Here is a 24,159-nt window from a genome sequence, read left to right on the forward strand (position 1 = left end):
GGCTGTCCCACCCAGCGGCCCTCTGTCCACTGGGTTCTGGGGACACAAAACTGAGTTGCGAAAAGTAAGCATCAATGCAACCAAACACGTCAAGCGGAGCAGCCTCACACCGCAGCCCTCGGGGTACAGCACACCATGAAGACCCTCAGGCCGGCTCGGCTGCCTGAGGCCCAGCTGTGCCCTGCTGCACCCACCTCTGCCGGCCATGGTGGAGAGGCTGTGGGCCCGGTTGCATGGGACAAGCTGCCCCTTTCAGGTCCAGTTGCTGCCCCCCCCCCCATCCCTACTCTTATCACCAAGAAGGCAGACAGGAGAGGCCCAGAGAGGGGAAGTGACCTGCCAGAGGTCACACAGTGCATAGGCCCAAGGGCGGGCTGGGGAAGGGCGGGGGGGGGGGGGGAGGGTGCCCCAGCAGAGGACCAGATGGCGTGCAGGGAAGAGTCAGCCTTACAGCACCTCTGTGTAGGCTTGCGGCCGCCACCCACCAGCTCTGCAGATGAGGAAGCAGGTCACACAGCCAACCTGGGCAGGAGCCAGCCAAGAAGTCTTTGGGCCAGCAATGCAGCCACTCACCTCCGGGGTTGCAGCCTAAGCACCCTGCCCAGCACACAGTATGCACTCAGGAAATGTGGCCACACTGGCAGCACGGTCACCAGACAAACCCGTGGAATTCAGCACTGCTGTCTGATGCCTTTGACATGACTCGCAGGCACCATTATCACTGGGAGTTACTATGAAGACTTGCTCATAGGGCTGGGAACAGCCTAGATTTTTACATGAGCAGCATCTTTTTTAAACTCTTGGTGGGGAGCCCTCTTGACTCTCCAACACCCTGTCCAGACCCTCAGTGCTGTGGACAGAGAGGGCAGGCCCCCTGCAGCTATGTCCACATCTGCTCCTTGCTGTGCACCGAGGTGGGGGCGCAGGGCCGGGAGGGGGACGGGTGGTGAGAGATAGCAGGCTCAGGGGTCTCTGTGCAGCCTGGATAGAGGGCAAGCTCTGTGATGGAGGGGAGAGCCTGGCGAAGGGATGCTGCCCTTTAGAAAACCTCCAAGTGCCACAGCGTGGCCTGGCCTGCTGCCCCGCTGCACCTCACCACCCCTGCCCTGCGCGGAGCTCCTCACTCCAGCTATCGCCTCAGGCAGGCACTTCACCTGGTCCCTGCCTCAGGGCCTTTGCACAGCAGCTCCCTTTTCTCCGCACTGGCACAGCTCCTCCTCTTGGGGGCTTGGGGAACTGCCCATCAGGCCACTTTCCACAGGAAGATCTCCCTGGGGGTCGGTCTCATCAGCCCACAGGCCCTGGAGCTGGCCTACCTGGACTTGAACCCCGGCTCCACCAGCTATGAGGCTCTGTGCCTCGGTTTCCCTATTGGTAAGATAGAGACTGTCGTAGGCCTTTCCTCAGAAGGTGCTAAGATGTGCTACCACAGATCCTGGCACATCTAACACATAAACCTTTCAGGACAAAGCTGATCTGATTGTTACCATCTCCTTGCCAGCACTCACAGCGGACACTTCACTTCTCAGCTCCCTCCAGCCTGCCCAGCACCGGGCCCTGACGGAGCTCCTGCTGCTGCCAGCCTAGGACTGCTCGTTTCTGGCCCTCCCCTGCCCTCTACTGGTCACTCTCAGAATTGCCCCAGGGGCCCAGCAGGATCCTTTCCTGCAGATTCTGGGACTGGCTCCCTCCAGACAGCAGGGCCATGCAAAACAGGCAGAGCTGCCTGCAGTGCTGAGCGCCCCACCCATGCAGCGACCCTGGGAATGTGCTGATGGGCACAGGGCAAGGGAAGAGGGGACCCCTGGGGGCCTTGTTCTCAACCCTTCCCCAATAGGCTGCTCCCCAAGAGAAGCACTGCACCTGCTCACTAGCCTGCAGGGCCTCCCCAGGGCCTGCCAGGTCCCCGAGTGGCTGCCCGTGGTCGTCACTGAACTGGCCCCGCCTCAACTCGCACCGTCTTAGCACCCTGAGCCTGCCTCAGGGCCTTTGCTCACATTGGCTGAAGACACTTTCCTCTCCCATGGATGGCTCCTAGGACAGCTCAGACTGCCCTTCTACCCGGGGTTGTAGAGGACACCAGGTGCCCCACTGTCCAACGGAGCAGGCGATGGTTAGGGTCCCAGAGCTGGCAAGGCGCGGGGCAATGGGCCCTTTGCTTCGCTTGGTGTCCTTGGCAAAGTGGGCTCGTTGTCGGCTTTGATGAAGGCTCTGGGAGATTCTCAACAGCCCAGCACACAGTAGGTGCTCAGAAAATGACTCTGGAATCCAACTGAACTTTGCAAATCTGAGTTACAGGCTGTTTATTTCAGCGCTGTTCCGTGCACAGGCTGCGGCTGCACGGCATCCCCGGAGGACAGAGCCTGCGTCTCCGAGGCCTCGCATGCAAGTTCCCATTTGCTCTGCAAAGCCCTCTGCTGGCCAGGTGGCTCTTCTCGCAGTGGGAGCTCCAGGACCCCAACCTCTGGCATCCTGCGGCCCCTGGGGCAGCAACAGGATGGTGGTGCTCCCCTCTCTCACCAGCCACCCGCCGCCAGGGGCTGCAAGATGGCGATGGGCACCCCTGCGGCACTGGCATTGTGTCAGGACACCTGTGAGCCAGGCTGGTGAGGAGAGCCTGGGAGGGAGGAGGTCTTGGTTCTGAGTCCTCAGGGCCTGTGGCCCTGTGTCTCCGTGTGCCACGGACCTGCCTCCTGGGGACACAGCTCTGGGTTTGGTCCTGAGACCCTGAGAGGGGACTGCACAGGGTGGGCCCGAGGTGCCCCAAAGGGCTTCTCCGGGCAGCTCACGAAAGCCGTGGTGAAGGCCCAGGTGCAGAAATGGCCTGGGGGGCTTAGTGGAGGAGCTTGCCAGGCCGAGTCTTCCCTCCCAGTGGGACCACCATCAGGGAGGAAGAGGTTGGAGCTGGGCCCGTGGGCCACACTGGGAGCACTTCAGCCCCTCCTCCCAGTTCACTGTCACGGGGCTCTCGGCCCTGAATCGAGAGAAGACCTGGGCCCCTTGCTGCCCCTGCCACAAGCTCACCCAGGCACGAGTCTCAGGTGCTTGCAGACACACCCAAACACGCTGCACAGGGGCCACAGTGAGGTCCCGTGGCAGGGCTGGGCCACACGGCGCCAGGATTGCGTGGGTGCAGACCAGGATGGGGCCTGGAACTGGGGGGCTCTGGGGGGCCTTTGGGAGCCCTGCCTGACAGCCCTCTGGAGGTCCAGTACCAACACCAAGGGACCCATGGAGCACAGCGTAGCCTCCAGGGCCCGGGCTCAGGGGCCAGCCGGCCTGGGATGGTGGGGAGGAGGCAGAACTGGGCCTGGAGGGGCTGCAGAGGGCAGCCTAGGGCCAGGCATGGTCTCCTGGTTCTGTGAGGTGAGGGTGTGGGGAGCCACAGGGCCAAGTCTGGCTGGATCTGGGTAGAACACTGTCCAGCAGGTGCAGTGCCGAGCCTGGGGACGTGGAGGGGCCATGCCTCCTGGGGGCCCAGTGGAATGGACTCAAGCTGTGGGTGCCTGGGGAGAGGGTCCCGGCCCAGGGCCCAGTGATGCCCGAGATGCCCGGCAGCCAGGCAGCCCCACGCTCCTCCGCAGCGGCCCCTCCAGCAGCTGGTCTTTCTTTTCCCTCCAATCCTTGACCTTCACTGTGCCCACACTTGTCTGGTAGGGGTGGGGGGTGGGAGGTGAGTTCTGCTTTTGTCCATTTGCTGTGAATAATGTCCGGTGGAGACAAAACCCTGTATTTGTTCCTGACTGCCTTGTGGTTGGCCCTGTGCTCACTGGACTCAGCCAAATTGCCCATCTGTGAACCACAAGGTTTTAGAGGGTGCTTGGGGCTGGTGCTGGGGCTGGGGCTAGGAAGGTTAGGGTCTCGAAGGCTGCCTGCCCCACAGGTGTCTTCTGCCCATTCCTGCAGGCTGCTTGGGGTGTAGGCAGTGTATGTGCCCATAGGCCATCGGGAGTTTCTGAGGGGAACACTGGCGGCTCTGATGTGCCCACCCTCACACCCAACCCTCAGGGTGCACAAGACCTGACCCCCTCCCCCCCCAACCACAGTGCCTCCCGCCCCGTTGAGGACCCCTGCCACCCTCACTGCAGGATGGACGGCGGTGAATGAGGCAGAAATGACACAGACATGGTTCTGTACAAAACCTGAAATATCTTTACTCTTTTAAAACTTTGATTTAAGTTGCCTTAGACCTCATGGACTCAATACAAGAGTAATATGAATTGGGAAATAAAACACTTTAATAGCCACGATAAACTTTGTTAGAAATGTACATGTTGCCAAAATAATAATAAAATTAAAAAATAAGAGAGAGAGAGAGAGAGAACAGTTTGATGGCCGGGTTAGATTATATAAATGTTCAACAGTAACAGGCAAGGAAACCTTCAAAACGCTGGGCTGGAGTCGTCGGGTCCATGAGCGTGGCCTTGCCCATCCCCAGGCTCGGCGGCCAGGTCTCCGACAGGCGAGCCAGGGGCCAAGGCCGTGCGGACAGAACACCCAGGGATGGGCATATAAACAAAGCTCATAAGAAATATACAAATATATAAAGCTACAAACATTAATAAATTACAGCATCACAAAACACAGAACACTTCACAAGGTGCTAGTAAAATAACTGTCCCCCACCCCTTCATCAACAAGAAGGAAAGAAAGCTGGTATTCGAGTTGAAGACTCATCTTCAAACATATCTGAAACAGATCTTTTGTGTACTGTTCGCTTCTGTAAAGACAGATATAAGGCTGCACAGACATCACTTGTTTTTCAGGCAATACCTTAGTCCCTAAAACAAAATAAAAAAATAACCATAGCAATAAAAAAAAAAAAAAAGGAAGGAAAAGAAAAAGCATTGGAAACCCAACTGTTCGTCAGACTCAGCAAAAAACTCGTATAAATGTTAATGAAGGACTCTACAAAGAAATTCCTAAAGATACTTTTACTCTTATAAAAAAGAAGTTATTTAAAAAGCTATTTACACGCTACATTCTATGAAAAATATGCTTCAGGAAATACATCTAAAATTAAAATACAGGATTGCCTGAGAAACAAATCCAGCCCCTCCGTGTCCATGGGTGGACTCGCGGTCCAGGAGCCACCCATGCACTCGACACCAAGTGACAGGTGACAAGACAGAAGTGCCAGGCCCCCGGCAACCTTGGGCTGCTCGGCCGGCCGCCATCCGCCCCGCCAGGCCCGGGGCAGGGTGCCTTGGCTGGCAAGTGCTTTTGGGAGTGTGGACAGTGGGACTGGACAGGACCCACCATGTGGCTTTGCCTGGGCCCCCTGGGCCTGCATCAGGGCTGGGGATCCCACGGTGGCTCCCCTACCCATGAACACACTGACCCTGCTGCCGGCCCGTCGTTCCTAGAAATGCCCTGGGCATTCAGGGGCGACACCCACCATCTGGCCTGCCACGTGCCGGCAGGGAGCCTGGAGGCTCCCCTCTCCTGGCCAGAATGAACGCTCGCTGGACATGTCGGAGAATCACTTGGGAAGAGATGGGGGCACATTAACACCCTGCTTTCTCCTCCTCTTCCTCTCTAGTGTTCTTTGCCTTTTTTTAAGCCTCTGGAGGCTACCAGCCTGTGGCTGGCTCAGGCTCTGGGCCTGGTGAATGTTGGCTCACTCCTCCTTCCTCGAAGGACTCATGCTCCCAGCAGAGCCGCAGAGGCCCTGCCACCACCCCCGCGCTCGGGGCGCCTAGAGGCCGCCCTGAAACCGGAACGGTCCTCACACGGGCGGGGCCGAGTTTCGGGAACTGGTCACTCTAAGCAACGTGAGAAGGGGCGGCTGTCCGTGTTGGCGAGCTCCGCCTGCCGAAGCCACAGGCGCTGGCTCGGGTGTGGGGAGTGGAGGCTGGGAGGAAGCCAGGCCTCCGGGCGCGGCAGCGTGGCCACCCTCCTGGGGCTGACGATGTAGCGGGGCTCCGGGGTCCTGAGCGGAGCAGAAGGGTCCTGGCTCTCCAAACTTTAAAGGAGCAGTTTTCCATTCCGATGAATTTTCAAAATTTTCCCAAGCCTCTGCTTGGCGGTGGCCATGCCCTTTTTTGTACGTTTTCCTGGGGGTAGAAGAGGGGACACAAAAAGGCAGATAGCTGTGTGAGAGGGCAGAGGAGCAGCGTGTGGGGTGGGAGTCTGCAAACCCCCCTTCACGCTCCCATCGGGCTGTGAGTGGGCCTGTGGCCCCGAGCCTGGGGTCCTGCACCCTCCAAAAGCACAATTCTTCCCCCGAGCCCCCAGCTCAGAGGCCGCATCGACGGGGGGCAGGGATGCGGAGTGGGGCTGAGGCCGGGGTGGGGACGGGCCAGGCAATGGCACTGGGGTGGAGTGAGACCCCTGCCTACCTCCTGGCTACAGGGCCACCTGGAGCCACACGAGCTGTGTCCGCCACCGGCTGGGCCTCATGGCCAGCGGGAAGGACTCTGCTGGGAGCGCGAGTCCTTCGAGGCAGGAGGAGTGAGCCAACCACTAACCAGGCCAGGGGGCCAGGGGCCGGGCAGGGGAGATGCCAGGCAGTCATGCCAGCCCCAACTCACACCGGGTCCTGGGTCAGTCACCCTGGGCCCCTCCCAGAGAACCCTTGGCAAACGTTTACCACGCCCCGACTCCAAGCTAAGCCCAAAGCCAAAGCACTTGGGGTCTGGGGACCTGGGCCAAACTCAGGGAACCAGACCCCCCGTGTGTGACTCTGGCCCTCGACCTGGAAAGAGGCCATTTCTTTCACACACTGACCGTGTGGCCACACACACAGGACTGCGGGGGACAGAGGAAGCTGTGGTCATCTACGGAGACAGTCTGCAAGGCTAGGCTGCGTAGGGCCGGCAGGTACGGTACCTTTGGCAGCGGTGTTGTTGGGGGACGACGCGGAGGGCCGCCTCTGTGTGAGGAAGACCCCGGGGGCCATGGGCTGAGAGGCACGGCTTGCCTGGGCCCCGCTGAAGGTGCCGGCCACCGTGTACTCGTGGTCGGCCAGGCTGCTGCTGTGCGCCTCAGGTGGGATCTCGGGCGAGCTGCCCTCCTGCGAGGCCTGGCTGCTGGCGGTGCTGGTGGAGGCCGTGCTGGTGGAGGCAGGGGTGGCGGAGGCCGGGGTGGTGGAGGCCGAGGTGGTGGAGGCCGAGGTGGTGCTGGCCGAGGTGGTGGAGGCAGAGGTGGAGGTGGAGGTGGTATTGGGCGTCAGCTTCCTCTTGGAGTTCTTTTTCTTCCTGCTTTTCTGCTCCTCCTTTGAACAAAGCAGGTGGGCAAGTTGGCCGGCAGGGCGGGCCGGGCCTCAGGTGCTGGGCGGGCAGGCAGGCAGGGAGCAGCCCTCACCACCCTGGACCCAGGGGAGGCAGGTCCCTGTGCATGAGGCCTCTCCAGGGAGCTGAGTGCCTGCGCCTCTCAGGGCAGGGCGGGGCCTGAGGAGGGCACCACGCTCCCTCCTGCGGGGGTGCCCTGCACGGGGGACCATGTGGGAGGGCGCTAAGCTCAGCGCCCTCCTCCGTCACCCTGCTCTGAGCCGCCTCGCGACTCTTGGCTCTAGAGTGTTCACTGTGGTCCTTTAACCTCCTCAGGTGCCCAGATGGGGCTGGGGCTGGTCTGGGTGACACCCGAGAGTCCGAGACCCTCACTTCTGGGGGAGCTGGGACCAGGAGGAGCTGAGGTGGCAAAGGAGATGGATGGAGATGGCGCAGCCCCCTCAGCTCCGTGAGGACAAGAGGAAGACGCCGGGTCTCCAGCGACGGGGGAGGCCCCGAGGAGCTGTGTCCCCCGCACCTGGGACATCGGTCCTCACCAAGACAGTGTGAGGGGCCCAGGCACTGGTTCCCGCCATCGCCCCCCACTGTGGGGACACGGGGGCCTGAATAAAGCAACACTCAAATCCCCTCAGCTGTGCCAGCCCTCAGCACGGGTGGCTTCTGCACCGGGTGGGGCCCTCCTCACCTGCTGGGACAGCTTGGCTGCAGCGGCCGCCAGCCCGGTCTCGATGGAGGCCACTCTGGTCCCCTCTCGAACAGGCCTGTCCTGCCTCGGCACCGAGGGGCCGACCCTCGCTTTGGGAAAGAAGGGCAGCGTGCCTCAGTGGGCGGCCCGCATTGCGGGCACCCCTGGGCCCACCCCAGCCCAGCCTCCTCCTGAGCCCAGGGACACCTCACAAGTTGGGGAGGGTCAGTGAGAGGCCCAATCGGGTAGGGGATCCCACCCAGGAAGGCAGGAGCAGGCAGGAGGGGGTCATGTGTAAAGTGGACAAGCACCCCCCCCACAGGCTGCCATCTGGGGGCCAGAAGCAAAGGCGGCTCTCCCGGGGCTGCTCCCTGAGAAGAAACTAGGCAGGGGCTGGCCCACCCGGGGCACCACCCCAGCCCACCCAGGAGCTCCTGGCACCAGGCCCAGGAGAGCAGCAGGCAGGGACACCCCTCTCGCCTGCACAGAGCCCACGTGCCGTGGCTCTCCTGCAGGTGTGGACGGAGCCCCTCCCGTCCCAGCACTACCTGTTGGGCTGTAGGGAGCGTCGTCTGAGGCTTTCCTCTTCTTGGACCGGGACTTGAAGACGGGGCTGTCCTCGTCCGACTCCAGGGAGGGGTACACTGCAGAGGCAAGGGGAGGGAGGGCTGAGCCCGGCCACCCGGGCGTGGGACTGCAGGCCAGGGACCTGACGTCCTGGGGGCCATCCTCAGGGTGCAGAGCGTGGGGCACGGGGTGCCCCAGAAACTACCCAGCCCAGGGCCCCTTTAGGCTCAGAGAGGGGCAGCCACCTGGCAGCCGAGAGGCCCATCTGGCCCCGGGCACCTCAACAGCCTCGCCCACCCCAGCCTGACTGCAGCACCCCCGTTCACCCGTTCTTCTGAGAACGTCTCGCTCTCTGCTGTTACCAGACAACAAACATTCTACGTCCACAGAGCTGATGGCTCTGAGCACCCCCAGGCCCGCCTCAGGGAGTCTCTGGAGGAGACAGCCTCACGCGGTCGCTCTAGGTGACTTGCAGGTGCCACCCCCACCTCCCGCACAGTAAGTTGTGACCTTCAACCACCAGGACTTGTGGCACCTAAAACCCTAGATCCCACCCCGTGCCCAGAAAATGGCGTTCACTCCACTTCCGTCAGCCCAGGGCAGGCCCCGGCGAGGCACGGACGTGTCCAGCAGATGGGGCAGGGCAGGCCCCCCTGGAGGGCTGTGGGGACAGGGGCACGGGCACTGGGCCCCTGGCCCATCAGGGCGGCGCTGAAGGCAGGCCTTACAGCATGGAGGCAGCGCACTCCTCACCCTGGGGAGCGGGGGCCTGTGTTAGCACGCTGTGCCCGTGGGGACGGACGTGTCCCCAGACAGCTCCTTGATTCCAAATCCCCTTCTAGAGCCTGGACCCCAGGGCCTGGAGGGGCCGTGCCCCCGGAAGATGACTGCACCCATGGCCCAGCCCCTAACTCACTGCCAACTCAGACACAGGCCACAGAGCCACTCAGCCCGTGTCTCATCTACACGCAGACGGTAGACGCAGCCTCAGTGCATCCACTAGTGTGGAATGGTAGCTGCATGGAGGCCGGCCGGCCGGGACCTCAGAAGGTGAAATGAGCTAAAACCTTCCACCCAGCGATGCCCCTCCCACGTATGTACCTGGGCACACGAGCACGGACCACACAAACCCTGCACACCAGTGTCCACGCAGCACTGGTCACAACCAGCCCCCTGGTGTGCAGGGGGAGGAAAGGGCGCAGGATGCGGCGGGCACACTGTGTGACAGCGCTCAGCACCGCGTGAGGGGCTGCCACATGCTGCCACGTGTGAGCCCGGAGGAGAACGCCGACGAGAGAAGCCAGACACCAGGGCGACGCACTATTGGATTCAGTGAACAAGACGCCCAGGCTGACCCGGAGACAAGGTTACCAGGGGCAGCGACAGGCAGGGGGGCGGCTTCCTCTGGGGGGGTGATGGGCTCCGACTGGCTGTCGTGATGGTGGCACACCCTCTAAGTACAGTAAACACCACTGAGCTGCACACCGTGTGTGTGTGTGTGTGTGTGTGTGCGTCCTGTCCCCACAGCAATGGTGACACGTAGGTCCTGCTCCAGCGGAGCCAGGAGCCGGCAGGACAGTGTCCTTTAACGTTCCTCTTCATTTTCCGAGCCCCTTCCCCATACTTCATTGGAGCGGAGTGGCAGCCGAGGCTGCCGCGGGGCATCCTCACCTGGTGAGAGGGGAGGGGCCTTGTCGCACGCCGGCCCAGGCCAGAGCGCAGCCCCAGCTGCACAGCGGAGCAGCACTATTATATCCCTGGGCCGCCAAGGTCTCAGGACGGACACGGTCATTTATTTTCTTACCGGGCGTTTGTCTTAAACCTGGACAAATACGCTGCCTTCGGGGTAGTACCGTTTACCTGGCCCGCAGAGCGCCTTTGCTCCAAGAGGTGTTTGAGGCTAACAACCTGTGCATACTGCGCTGCGCACCCTAACGGGACGTTATGGTCTCTGAATTCTCTCTCCAAGAAAGGCCAGCTCCACGGTCAGGCTCTGCGCGGCGCTCACCATAGTCCGAGTCCTTGAAGCAGGCGTCCAGGTGGTCCTGCTCCTCATAGTCGTCCAGGTCCACGCTGTGCTTGGCCGCCCTCTTCAGCAGCCGCTTGCCTGCGCTCTTGCCGCCCGCCCCGTTCTTCCGGGCGCCGTGGGCCGCCAGCGAGCTGCCCTTGGCCTGGCCTGCGCCCCACGCGGTCTGTAGGCAGGAGTCCGAGGCCTGCAGGTTGGCCATGGATAGCATTCCCTGAATGGCTTCCTGTGTGCTGGGGGAGGCCGGGGGCTGGCTGGAGGCAGAGAGACAGGCGTCAGACCCAGCCACACCACAGCCCGCGGCCCGCACATCCTCCCTCCAGTGATCAGTGGAGATGTGGGAGGGTGGTGGTGGTTGAAGACTTCCCGTGGAAATGGCCCCTCTGCCCTCCTCCCGACAGACAGAGGGGCGTAGAGAGGGAACACAGGGAAGGAAAGCGGAGGGAGGGGAGAAAGGGGGACAGAAGGGAAGTCATTATCAGACTGAGGCCCCAAACTGTCAGCCCCCCTCCACTGCAGCTGGCTGTGTCTGATATCCCCCCCATGTTGCTTTCCCACCATGGACCCTGCCCTCAGTCACAGCCCACGTGCTCCTCCCACAGTGCCTTCGAGGGCACCCTTCACGGGGGTACCACAGCACTCTCACTCCCATGATATGATCTGCCCAGGTGACACTCATGTTCTCTCTGTGACTGTGCCATCACCTGCAACTACATCTACACTCAAATCTACACCTGATCCTGTACACACATCTAACCTACACCCACACCTGCAACTGTATCTACACCTGGACCCACACCTACACCCACACCTCTACACCACCCCCACCTATAGCCACACCCCCACCTACACCTGCACCTACACCCCCACCTGTATCTGCATCTATACTCACACCCACACGTGCAGCTGCACCCCTACTTAAACCCACAACTGCACCTCCACCTGCTCTGACCTCCACCTGTACGTCACCTGGCAGACAGCCCCACCTCAGCTCCGTCAGACCTTAGTCCCTCTCAGCCCCCAGGATGCACAGGCTGAAATGAGGCAGCTTCTCAATGCCACGTCCCCCGCCCCCCCGACCTTGCACTGCTGCCCTCCAGCTCGGGCAGCGCTGTCCCCCAGCACCAGCATATGCTTTTCTGACCACGTCCTTGTCCCCTGCCCCATGCTTGAGCCCCTGCTGCCTCCCCTGGCTGCTCTGGCTCCCTCCCTCCAGAAGGACCTGCTCTGGCTTCTGAAACACCCAGTGCAGCCGACATCACTACCCAACACCTGGTTATGTGTTGTCCTGGTTCTGGGAGGGCAGGTGGGTGGCCCCTGTCCACAGAGCCAGGTCCAGAGAGCTCTGAACAGTCCAACACCCCAGGCTGAGTCCAGGCTTCCTCCAGCGGCCTCCCTCCCCTCCTCGGCTGCAGACCCTCTCAGAGGGCCCTGCCCAGCCTCCTCGAGTGTGAGGGGCACGTCTCTGCTCCATGCCCTTCCCCTGTCTCACAGCCCACCATGCCCCAGCCTACACCTCTCACAGCCAGTACCCCTAGGGATAACAGAAAAGTCCTGGTAGCTTATACATGTCAATACCAATAAATGCCAGAGATTCTAGACTGGCCTGGGCTCCAGGTACCCCTGCAACTAGGACAGAGGGCCCTGCCCTGCTCACCCCCCACATCCCCACAAGGCATACTGCCCAGCCAGCAGCTCCCAGAGGGCCTAGTCCAGTGGGGCATCTCCCTTCAGGGCCATTTCTGGCCGTCACCCGGGACACAATGGCAACCCAGCCTGTGGGTCCCACCCACACCTCTCACTGCATCAGGGCCAGTAGGGGAGGGTGACCCTCCCTCTGCTCCCTGGAGTCCTGGGGGGCAGGTCCGGGAGCCGGGCGTGGGGTTGGGGAACTGCAGCCCCGCTTATCCCTTCTCCTGTCACAGACCCCAGAGTCCCAGGAGAAGGCAGCAGGAGCCCCATCCTGTGTCTGCCCCTCTGACCGGCCTCCTAGGGGAGCACCTGCCCACAGGGTTGCCGTGACCCCAAGGCAGCACCAAAAAGCACTGGTCCACGCGGGAGGGCTCTGCACCCTCCTCTCTCACTGTCTCCTCGCTCCCACTTCCACTTCCAAAAAGTGTTTGAAGCATCTATAATAATAAAAGCCTAATATGCTAATTAGACTGGACGACCTTCCAGACGAAGCTGGGGCTGCGGGGGAAGCCGGTGCCGGCAGCCGGGGAAGGAAGGCCTGCTCTTGCACGAATTTCGTGCATCGGGCTCTGGTATTTATTAAGACCGTTAGAGCGAGAAGAGGTCAAGAGTACCTGCTCAGAAACAAGAGCCTCCCAAGGCTGAAGCGGGAGGGGGTGGAGAGATGGAGCTGACACAGAGGGCACAGGCACGCAGGGGCCCCTCAGCAAGTGTGGACAGCAGCCATCCTGCGAGAAGCACCGCTGGGCTCCAGGCCATGCGGAGGGGGGAGGCGATGGGCAGCCCCCTCCAACACCACCTCCCCCTCCCACCCAAGATGCACTGGCCCAGAGTGCTCTGGGGTTTCACTGGAACTGAACAGGATTATGTCCCTAAGCCACAAACAATAGGAAAATCAGGTAGAGTCAGACCACCCTGGTTCTTCAAGAACCCCCAGCTGGGCCTCTGTCTGCCCCAGTGCCCAGGACTGGCCCCCCAGCACCATGACCTGCTCTGCCCACGAAGCACGAGCAAAGGGCTGCCCAGGCCCTGCTGGGGGCATGGCACACTGGGCAGCGTCACTGCCACACCATCTTCACGGAGGCTCTCGGAAGCACGGGAGCTAGCAAGCCCACAGCTGGCCCTCCACCCTCTGCACCAGGCCCTGTGGAGCGGGGGCAGGATACGGCCGGCCCTAAGGTCTAGGTCCCTGACCCAGCCTCGGACGAGGCAGACGCCAGGCTTCCGAAGAGGATGGGAAGGTGGGGGCCAGAGCCCGCCACCTGGAGGGTTCCCTAGAAGCCAGCCTCCCGCTCATACCAGCTGAACCCCGAGGCCCAGCTCAGCTGCAACCACGAGGGCCACCACCGGGGCGGCATCTGTCCACAGCAGGCGCAGATCAAGGAGCGAAGGCTGAGCAGTGCACATGGAAAGTACCACCTTAATCCTCCAATTATCCTGCCCAAACCCTCTCCTTCCCCCAGAGGTAAACACTAAGCAAACCATCCACCAGAAATTAACATAGTTTCCTCCATTTTCTTCAGCTGATTTTTTCCAAACAGCGAATACTTAAAACAGAGCAAATGGACCATCAAACACTGACCTACGCTCCAAATGGGAGCCTGGAGAGGGCCTGCTTGTGGCAGGCTGGCGCGGGGGGCGGGGGGGGGGGGTAGGGGGGGCGGCCCTGCAGGCACGTGTGCAGTGTGGGCAGCACACCCGCAGACCCGCGGCCCTCCTGGAGCTGGGCCTGCCAGGCTGGACGGGAGCCCGAGGCACCTGTGTTCCCAGCTCCAAGCGAGTCCTGGGCACCAGCCCGTCTTCCTCAACCCGGGGTCTCTCCCTGGACCTTGCAGGAGCCCAGGGTGTCTAGGGCTTCTCTCCAGGTCAGAGTGCCACCCAGGTACTGAGGTGTTGGCTCGCCACAGTTCTACTCAGAAAAAGGCACCCCAAAGGGGCATGGGGTCTCCGGGAAAGGGGCTCACAGCCAGCCTTCTCCTGGCAAAGGTCCAGGGCATCCCTGCAGTGAGGGGCTTAGGTTTCCCGCCCACAGAAGCCCCTTAGAGCTGACAGGGAACCTGTACCCACCCCCATAAGAGGGCGTGACCCTGCACAAAAAACAGAAACTTATGAATGAAAATACGTCCATTTGATTAGCAAGAGCCCTTTTCAATTAAGCCCCAATCACCTCCGAGAGCCCCTCTATCTAAGGTGGGCCTGGCGTGTGGCCTCCACAGACCCGCAGCCGTGGGACCTCGATTCTGGGAACACGGACTCGGAGGGGAGGGGGATGTGTGGAGGGCAGATCTGGGGGACAGAGAGGGCATCACGCAGGCCACACGGGCCCCAGCTTCCTCAGGCCAAGTCACTCTGGCCTGGATGGCACCACCCCACAAGATCAACCTTCCTGGTGCCCCATGTTCGGTTCTGTTTCCAGGCAGACGGAGGTTCTGGTCCTCCCTCTGCTGCCTCCTAGCAGTGGCCTTGAGCCAGTTGTCAGCCTGTTTCCCCACCTATGCTGCAGGGATCTGCTGCTGTCTTGAGTACAAGAAGGGGAGACCTCCCCACAGTGGCTAAGGTCCTCGAGTGGGAGGCTACAGGGGGCATAGGCCTCAGCTCGGCGGTACTTGTAGAAATTCCATGTTGGGGGGTGGGGGGGAGAGAATTGCCCGAAATGCCTAAAAACAAAATCTAACTGGGAGTGAGAGAGAAACAAGCCCCAGCCCTTCATCGAATGCAAAGCCCAGATTAATTCATTTTTCTTGAATCAGAGAATCAAACTCGTCAGGCCTGGGCGGGAAGGGCCACCTGGTCTGAGATGATGGATACACACCCTGGACGACCTGCCCATCAGCTCGGAATCTCAGGGCTCCAGGACAGGACAGCATCCCCACCCCCATGAGAGGGCTCGACCCAGCTAACAGGCCGGTCTAGACTCAAGGACAGTCTGCCCCCGTTGGTGCCAATTCAGCCCCTCAGGGGGCAGGTGCTCACTTCTGTGCTCTGAGCCACGGTCTCCCGGGCCTCAGGGTGAGGCCTCTGCAGAGAAGGCAGCCTTGGGTCTCAGAGAGGCTTATCACATGCCCTTGACTCGGACGTCGGGTGCACCATGGAAATTTTCTGACGTTATGTTTATGGCATTCAGAAAGTGACAAGACAGAGATGGCTGTACGTCCCAGCAGGGAGCAGCCCTGAAACCTGGCAGGTGCCTGCCCGGGCACTGCTTCCCCAGAGGGTCCCCCAGGTACGGCAGCCCCTCCACCGCCCCTCAGCTCCTCCTGCCACAGTCCCCACCCGCCATCACTTCTCAGCCGCCTCCCTGCCTGGCACCTGGAACTATGGTGGGGAGGAGCCTCTGTCCTTGGAGCTCTGTGCCCTCCATCAAGACCCCGCAGGCATGCAGGACCCGCATGGCAGGCAAACCTGCACCTCCCTGACTGCCCGGCACCCCCTCTGCCAGGCAGGGGTCCTCCTCTGCCTACCCAGTCCCTGGGGCGTGGGCTCCTGCGACGTGAGCCCCCTGCGTGCAAACTGCCACAGCCAACAGAGCCCTACCCCAGACCCCGCACGGCCCACACCCCCTGCCACCGCTGGCCCGGGCCTACCTGCTGGGATTGTAGTCCAGCGCGCCCACCTCCTCACTGGCCTGCAGCAGGTCCAGGATGCCCGCGGCCGAGCCCCCGCCGTCCTTCACTTTGGCGTTGCGGGTGGGCTTGGTGTCCGTGTCGATGCGCAGGGAGCCCTCATCCGAGGAGTCGTCGCTCGGCTGTGGGGATGGGGAGCCGGTCAGAACGGAGCTGGGGGGAGCGACAGGACTACCGTTCCCCTTGACAAAAAAAAAAAAGAAATTTTTAAAAATTAAAAAATAAAATAAGGAAAAATAAAAAATGTGAGATCCCAACCTGTGATGAGCATGTGGGGCTGGCTGGCCGGACGGCCCGGGGGGTTACTGGGGTTTTCCATCGGGATTGTGGAGCCTGCCCGCAAAGGACCTGGCGCCATCCTGCCCAGCACTGTTTCCCAGAGGAACCCTGGGCCCAAGACCGTATGCAGGAGCCCCGGTATTGAGCACAGGTACAAAGGAGCCAGCGCCGTCAGGTGAGGAGCAGACAGGAGGACTCCCCGCACCCAAGGCTCCAGTTAACAGACCTGGCAGGAGGCTCTGAGGGGAAACGCCGGGCTCCCCGGGCAGCAGGGGAGGCCCCCATGCAGACCCCAGGCTCACTGGAGACAGCCGCCACGTCGTGGTTGGAGAGGCCTTACCAGTCCTCTAACTTAGTCCCCCAGCAGGTCCAGCCCTGCTCTGCACCCGATCCTCAGGGTCAATGAGGCATCGTCTTCCGTCTTAATGGCATCTGGCTGGGCGCTCCTGAGGCCCACCCCTCGCACAGACCTGCAGACCCTCCACACCCCGCACCTGCTCTCCCCGCTTCTGTGCAAGGCCTTGGGCTCACGTCCCCATGGCTGGCGCCCAGCCAGCCTCCCCACAAAAACTCCAAGAAGAGGGCGGCACATGAAGACACGCAGCTCCACCCCAAGCAGAAAGCGCATGGCCACGGCCATGGGGTCCCTGAAGGAGCTCACCTTGTAGAGCGCCGAGTCCGGCTTTGGCTTCGTCACAGGTGTGGGCAGCGGCTCCTTCCTGTCCAGTAAGACTGAGGCCAAAGCAGACGGGAGTGGTGGTGGCTTTGAGAGGATCGCCCTGGCCGGCCACGCCTGACACCCACCCTCTGCAGGATGGCCCTACAGGGCTGGGTCTGCCCCTCCACGTCCCCCCAACTTACAGGACAGGTCTCTCTTCGGGGCATTTTTCTTCCTCCTGATGGGAAACTCATCGATCTTGAGCTCCCCGTCATCCGACACGTACTCATACTCATCCCGAACGGGCTGGGGCTTGTCCTCCTTGAAGTTCTGCAGGGCCCCAAACACCCCTGGGCTCGGCTGCGGCTTGAGGGCCTTGGAGCTGGGACAGAAGTGGACTGGTCAGTGGGGGTCCACATGGCCCAGCCAGTGCCCCACCACTCTGCCACGGGCACAGAGGATCAGCAGTCATGCCGAACACTGCCCGACCCCACAGCTCCCTCCCAGATGCCAGGGGCCGGCGAGGACAGCACACAGCTCACGAGGCATGGCCTGGCCCTCCCCGCCCACGCAAGGCCTCTCCTTGAGCTGTCTCAGGGTGTGCCCTGCACTGCCCCACCCTGGCCACTGGACCAGCACGGCCTTCCTTCTGCCCGCCCCACAAGCTCTGGCCGTAGCCTCCCCCTGGCTCGGGCCCAGGGAGACAGAGGCTGGGCTACAGCTCTAATCCCCAGCTGTAGAAACACAGAGGCTGGCCACCGGCGAGCCTGCTGGGTGTGGGTATGAGCCGGGAACACCACACACAGACACAGGTGTGATGTGGCTACAGTCATGTCCACCTTCCTCTCCCGCACTTCCAAACTCTCTGTAGCACGGTGGGTCCCAGGGTGTGCGTTCAAAAGCTCTCCAGGACGAGCTCAGAGCCATGAGGTCAGGGCGACAGGGCCGCAGACCAGACCCTTCCCGCCTGCTCACCGAGCATCCTCAGCACGTGGCCACGCGTTCTTGGGAATAATGGGCCTGCCCGCCCGGCTCAGCCTGGTCACCAGATGCCGGCCCCGCCCCACTGCTCCGCCACCTGGAGTGGCTTTCCCCTCCCATTTCGCAGGCGAGGAAACAGGCCCACCACAGAAAAGGGGCCCATTCTGCTGCGATGTATCTGCTTCCTGGCTTCGGGGCACCCAACCTGGACTTGACTCAGCAAGCAACCTGTGGGCCCACAGTCGGTGAGACTTCTCAGGGGCATGAAGACCGTCCCGTACACCTGGCACTGGGCTGGGCTGGCATGCTGTCAGCAGACATGGCCTGTTCCACCATCTGGAAACCACACACCCACTCCCAGGCTGGCACCCCAATGTCTCAGCTCAGGTCACCTCCTCTTGGAAGCCCTCTCAACTCCCTTGGCACACAAGGACCCACAGTCCCTGTCACAGGCATAATTTTAGGTGGATTTGAGAGTACTGGGTTCACGCTGCTCACCACACTGGCCTCTGGCCTCCAAGGACAGGGTCCTGACCTCCACTACGTCCTCTGCCCCAAACAGCACTCAGCTAATATCTACCCAATCACGCTCTCCCCTCCCTCCCTCCCTGCCAACACACGCTGCTGTCCCTCCCAATCCACACAAGGTACTGGCTTAGAAGGCAGAGGAGGGGCCTGCCTGGCGTGGCCCTCACAAGGGGTATTCCCAGTGACGTCAGCCAGTTCAGGAAGGGGCTGCTCCTGAGGAGACCTCCAGGTAAGTGTGTGTGTGCAGGGTGTGTATGGAGGGGTGTGCAGCGTATGTGTGATGTGTGTGCAGGGGTATGCAGGGCGTGAGTGCATGTGTATGATGTGTGTGCAGGGGTGTGCTGTGCATGGAGGGGTGTGCAAGGGTATGAGTGCATGTGGATGATGTGTGTGATGTGTGTGGAGGGGTGTGCAAGGTGTGAGTGCATGTGTATGATGTGTGTGATGTGTGTGGAGGGGTGTGCAAGGTGTAAGTGCATGTGTATGATGAGTGTGAAGGGGTGTGCAGGGTGTGTGATGTAGGGGGTCTGGGAGTGTGTGTGTGACTGTGACCCCTCCTGCCAGGAGCATCACGTACCCCAGAAGTTTCTTGTTGGAGAAGGAAAATAAGAATTTGGTGTCCTTGTTCCCTGATGTAGGAGGCTTCTCCAACTTCTGCTCTTCCTCCATCTTCAGCAGGGAGTCGGGTTTGCTGTTCTGAAAAGCAAACCCGGGACCATTGTTAAGTCCCACACAGGATTCCAGTGGGCAGAGGCAGTGGGACCAACCAGCCTGCTCCCTCTGAACACGTCATCCAGGGAGCCATGGACCTGGAGGACCTGTCCTGGGAGTGTGAGCTCAGCCCAGGGTGGAGTGAAGGAGGGCAATGCCATCAGTCAGCTCAAAGGGCAACAAGCTCAGCCTCAGGCCAGAATGCTCCCATAACAATCCCATGGAGAGTGGCCCCTCCAAGGTCACACACACCCAGACCTGACCTGGGGACAGGTGGACACACAGCTGTACATGCCCTACAAGAACAGGTATGTACCTCTGCTCACAACACCAAGCCCACAAACGCCCCCACACACCACCTCTCATAAATGCAGCGCTCCCTGAAAGTACTCACTCACCCACATGTGCATGCAAACGCACAGGTGCACGCATGCACACACATGCATGTCCACATATGTGCACACACAAACACATGCGTGTGCACATGCCATGCGAACACACTGGTGCATACACATCACCCACAGGCATACATCTCACCTTGTACTTCCACTTGGCCTCTGACTTGCTCTTGGTTTGCTCTCGGATTTCCAGCCTCTCCACATCGTTCTGTGTGCTGATTACCTCCTTGTTGGGCACACTCAGGACGCTCTTTGTGGCCTAGAAAACAGCAGCCATGACTCAGTGGTGGACATGGGAGGGCAGGGAGCTACCTTAGGCTACAGGACAAAACAAGAATCCCAGAGTCCCTCTCTCCTCCTGGCCCATATGCAGCAGCTCATCCATCCATCCATCCATCCATCCACTATCAATCCACCCACCCTTCTATTCATCTATCCATCTACCCATCCACCACCTATGCACTCACCCATCCATCCATCCATCCATCCATCCATCCATCCATCCATCCACCTTCCATTCACCTTCCATTCACCATGCACCTATCTATCCACCCATCCATCCAACCATCCATCCATTCACTATGTACCCTCCCACCCATCCATCCATCCATCCATCCATCCACGCACTCTTCCATCCACCAACTATCCATCCATCTACTCTTCTTTCCTCCTCCCTCCCTTCTTCCTTCCATCTGTTCATTCATTCATTTATCTACTCTCTTTGCGATAAGGAAGGGAAACCAGGTGTCCCACTGCAGCCCTGCAACACTGGTCCTGGTGGTCGCAGACCTCCTGGAAGGTTAACAGCCTTCCGCCAGCAGCAAATCACTCAATGAGACCTGGCCTCAGAAACTCATGGCCCCTGAAGCCCATACTTAAGACCTTCTGATTAAACTGGTGGGTCCTCAGGGCCAGGCCTGCCTCTCTTGCTGCCCACAGGGTCTCGGGCCCCCACTGCCAGTCTCCCTCCTGCTCCCCACTGCCCTCCACTTGGTGCCTCACTCACCTTCAGATCTCAGCCAATGTCTGGGTCTCGGGAAGACTCAGCCAGCTCACTCCCCGGGTGACCCTCCATGCTGCCACCCTGTCCCAGCACAGACACTGCTGCCTTTGTCGTGATGGTCTCTCCCCAGCTGCCCACCACATTAAGCTTGGGCAGAGCCCATCTGCCCTGGGTCCCAGGCACAAGAACAGGCAGCTGCAGCTCCATCCGACAGGCCTGGCCCCAGAGGTGTCTGCGGGCTAACTGACCACAGGTGGGGAGGCAGCACTCACCTTGCCCTTCTTAGGCGGCTCGATCTTGGTCAGTGCCTCCTTGGTGTGGGCCTCCAACAGGTCCAGGTTGGGGATGGTGGGCGAGGCTGACCCCCTACACTTCTTCCCTTTCTTCTTGCCCCCATCCTTGAGCTTCAGTGATTTGGGGGGCTTCGGGGGCTTGGGAGATTTGGGGGGCTTGGGGACTTTGGATGGCTTGGGTATCTTCATGGTTTTGGAAGTCTTTTTTTTGGACACTTTCTCCAGGAAGGAGCGAGGAGGGCTGGCTTCAATGGGGGATGGAGGTTCCTCCTTCTCTCGGTCCCCAAAACAGACCTCATTCGAGATCGCAGAAGTCACTTCTGGTCTGGCAGCCTTGGAGGCATTCTGAGGAAAGGAAAGAGGTAACCAACCATCTCCTGTCAGAAGGGGATCATGGCCCAGGCCATGGGAGACATTCAAGCAGAGAAGGAGCATGCATTTACACCACTGTGTGTATGCACACATCTATCTATACCATCCACATGACACAGCACATCCATCTACACCATTGTGTGACATGCCTACATCCATCTACACCAGTGGTTGGCAAACTGCGACTCGCGAACCACATGCAGCTCTTTGGCCCCTTGAGTGTGGCTCTTCCACAAAATACCAACTTCTGCACATGGGCCACGAAGTTTCAATCGCACTGTACATGTGCGCCCGCATGTGGTATTTTGTGGAAGAGCCACACTCAAGGGGCCACAGAGCCGCATGTGGCTGGCCAGCTGCAGTTTGCCGACCACGGATCTACACCATCATTCGTGTGATACACTCACATCCATCTCTACCATCCACATGACACAGCACATCCATCTACACCATCATCTGTGTGATACACACACATCTATCTATACCATCCACATGACACAGCACATCCATCTACATCATCATCTGTGTGATACACACACATCTATCTATACCATCCACATGACACAGCACATCCATCTACATCATCTGTGTGATATACACACATCTATCTATACCATCCACATGACACAGCACATCCATCTACACCAACATGTGACATGCTTGCCTCTGTCTATACCATCTGTGTGACACGTCCACACTATGTGCCATGGCCACATTCATCAATACATCAGCTACCTGATTCCTCTACCTCCTTGGTGGGTACCCCTGGCAGGGCTGGAATCATCCTCCCTCACGCCCACCAGGAGCTGCAGAGGAGCCCCCTTTCCACCTCTCACTCCCTAAACTCCCACCAGGAGACGCAGCAGGGGCCAAGGAGTCTGATCCCACATCTTGCAGGTGACCACATGGCCATTCCTGACAGGCAGCCCTAAAGAGGGCCAGAGAAGAGAGGCCTCCCATGACCAGGGCCAGTGGGCCCGAGTCAGCCCTACCTCACTGAGCCGGATCTCTTTGGCAAGGTCTTTGATGAGCTGCGAGGGTTTGAAGTGCTCTGGGAGTTCATCTTCATGCTCTGCCAAAGCCTGCAGGACAGCCATGCACAGGGTCAACGGGTCAGCCACTGAGTCTGGACGTGGATGCCCACCCTCTGTGCCACGCCCACCACCCCTCCACCTCCCACCCACAGGGGCCCAAGCATGCTCAGCCTCTGATTCCTGACTAACCCTCTCTGTCCCACCAGGCCCTGCCCTGCCCTCCCCTGCCCTGCCTACTGGGCCAGGACCCACCACTACCCCAACAGGCATGGGGCAGGGGCTGCCTGCATGGGGTGCTGGAGAAATCAGCCCACTCCAGCCAGACACTGCCCTAACAAGAAAGCTCTGCCATGACCCCACTCTATAGATGGAGAACCTGAGTCCCCGAGAGGACAAGGTACCCAAAGCCACCACCAGCTATGGAGTGAATGTGGGCTGTCTTCTTCCTGACACAAGGCCGCTCTCCTGGCCACCTGCTGCGGTGATGCAGGAGGGATGCCATGCACTGCTCACTCTAAGCCTTAAGGCCAGAGAAGATGTGGCCACAGGACAGCGTTGGGGGGGGCACTGGCCACCCACCCTCCAGGCCCACCCGTGAGAGAAGCAAGAAGCACACAGGTGTTCCCCTCCTGGACCCACCCCCTCCTGAGGGCCTGCTCAGACAGTGCTGGCTCCCCTCTGGGGGACGGGACGCTGCCACAGAGAGTGCCCAGGCTGATGGGGCCCTGCCCTCACTCTGTCCCCACAACCCAGGCAACATTCCAAGGGAAGTCTGAAGCTGCTTCTCTGGGGCCCCCATTGTCGCAAAACAGCTGCTGCATAGGAGCTAGTGAAGGTGTTAACATTCAATGTAGGGTCCACGGGACAGTGGGGGGCACAGAACAGTGAGGGGGGCACAGGACAGTAGGGGGGCATAGGACAGTGGGGGCCACAGGACAGTGGGGGCCACAGAACAGTGCTACTGTGAGGGATATGGGGGCATAGGACAGTGGGGGTCATAAGACAGTGGGGGACACAGAACAGTGCTACTGTGGGGGACATGGGGCACAGGACAGTGGGGGCAGAGAACAGTGGGGGCCATAGGACAGTGGGGGGCACAGGACAGTGATCCTGCAGGTGGCCTTGGGCAGTCCCAGGAGGAAGAGCAAAGCTGGAGAGAGCTGAGCCTGGGCCGGGAAGGGCTGAGAGGGAGTCCCTCTCTCCTGCCTACAGTGTAACACTTGGCCAGCCAGTCAGTGGCTGCTCAGAGTCCTCCCACTCCCTGGCCTCTCTCCCTGGATTCACTCAGTGCTGTCTCTACCACCAGCCTTGCCCCCTCAATCTCCAGGCCCCCCCGCCCCACCTTAGACCAGGCTCCAGGAGGAAGCGCGCTCCCCTGTTTCCACACCCCACACCCAGCTGTCTGACTTGGGCTGCTGGCACCTCCTACTCTTCAGACACTAGTTCCCCAGAAAGGCAGATGAGCCCTGGGATGGCTTCCCGCCTGCCATCCTCCCGCACCCCGGGCCATGCCTGGCACAGGGCCTACCTGCTTTTTTGTCCATGATCTGAAAGCACCATTGAGAATTTTAGCTCCTTGAACTAAATGAGGGGGCAGCTGCTTCCCGGATTTGTGAGAACCTGGGGAGAGATGGAGAGGCGAGCTCAGGGGGGCACGGCCGGTCCTTACCTGCTGCCCACAGGCAACTTCACAGACAGGGTGGGGTGGAGGGTGGGAGACCTTCCAGAGGCCTCCGCCCACTGCCACCTGCCCAACTGCCAACGGTTCCTCTTGGAACCTGGGGGACATGCATCCAGGACGCCCTCAGGGCAGAACTGGCCTCCCCGGTCCCACTCGGGCCTCTCACACAGGTGGCCGGGCTCTCCCTCGGCCTGGTCCCCGGTCCACCTCAGCCAAGGGTCAGAGTTGTGCGCACCAAGCATCCCTCGGTGCTTTCTGATCCCCACCCTCACATCGCCCCCTGCACGGCTGAGACACCAGGGAGGGGGTCAGTTCCCATTGGGGCCCATCACAAAGATGCCCTTGAGGGCCGGGGCCAGCCCCATGGAAAAGGGACAGAGCAGCTGCCGGAGAGCT

General features: G+C 60.5%; 1 protein-coding gene across 5 annotated transcripts in view; it reads right to left on the reverse strand.

Annotated features, from left to right (window-relative positions):
* Positions 1–4,129: 4,129 nt before the first annotated feature.
* The window catches only part of PHF2 (PHD finger protein 2), an 84,779-nt gene continuing 64,749 nt past the window's right edge, over positions 4,130–24,159 (reverse strand). For 2 of the 5 annotated variants that reach the window (XM_059656449.1, XM_059656451.1), the window contains 13 exons: positions 23,611–23,702; positions 22,041–22,130; positions 20,656–21,021; positions 19,520–19,639; positions 18,849–18,967; positions 16,966–17,144; positions 16,766–16,836; positions 15,787–16,007; positions 10,493–10,764; positions 8,466–8,561; positions 7,918–8,027; positions 6,832–7,216; positions 4,130–6,056 (listed from right to left, as the gene is read on the reverse strand). In XM_059656449.1, coding sequence (XP_059512432.1) covers positions 5,968–6,056; positions 6,832–7,216; positions 7,918–8,027; positions 8,466–8,561; positions 10,493–10,764; positions 15,787–16,007; positions 16,766–16,836; positions 16,966–17,144; positions 18,849–18,967; positions 19,520–19,639; positions 20,656–21,021; positions 22,041–22,130; positions 23,611–23,702 — 2,210 coding nt within the window. In that variant the 3' untranslated portion in view covers positions 4,130–5,967. Of the gene's footprint in view, positions 6,057–6,831; positions 7,217–7,917; positions 8,028–8,465; positions 8,562–10,492; positions 10,765–15,786; positions 16,008–16,765; positions 16,837–16,965; positions 17,145–18,848; positions 18,968–19,519; positions 19,640–20,655; positions 21,022–22,040; positions 22,131–23,610; positions 23,703–24,159 lie in introns of those variants that run through there. The other 3 variants (XM_059656450.1, XM_059656453.1, XM_059656452.1) reach the window with 3 other exon arrangements.

Source organism: Myotis daubentonii, chromosome 11, assembly GCF_963259705.1.
Source record: "Myotis daubentonii chromosome 11, mMyoDau2.1, whole genome shotgun sequence".
In the NCBI taxonomy this organism is placed as follows: Eukaryota; Metazoa; Chordata; class Mammalia; order Chiroptera; family Vespertilionidae; genus Myotis; species Myotis daubentonii.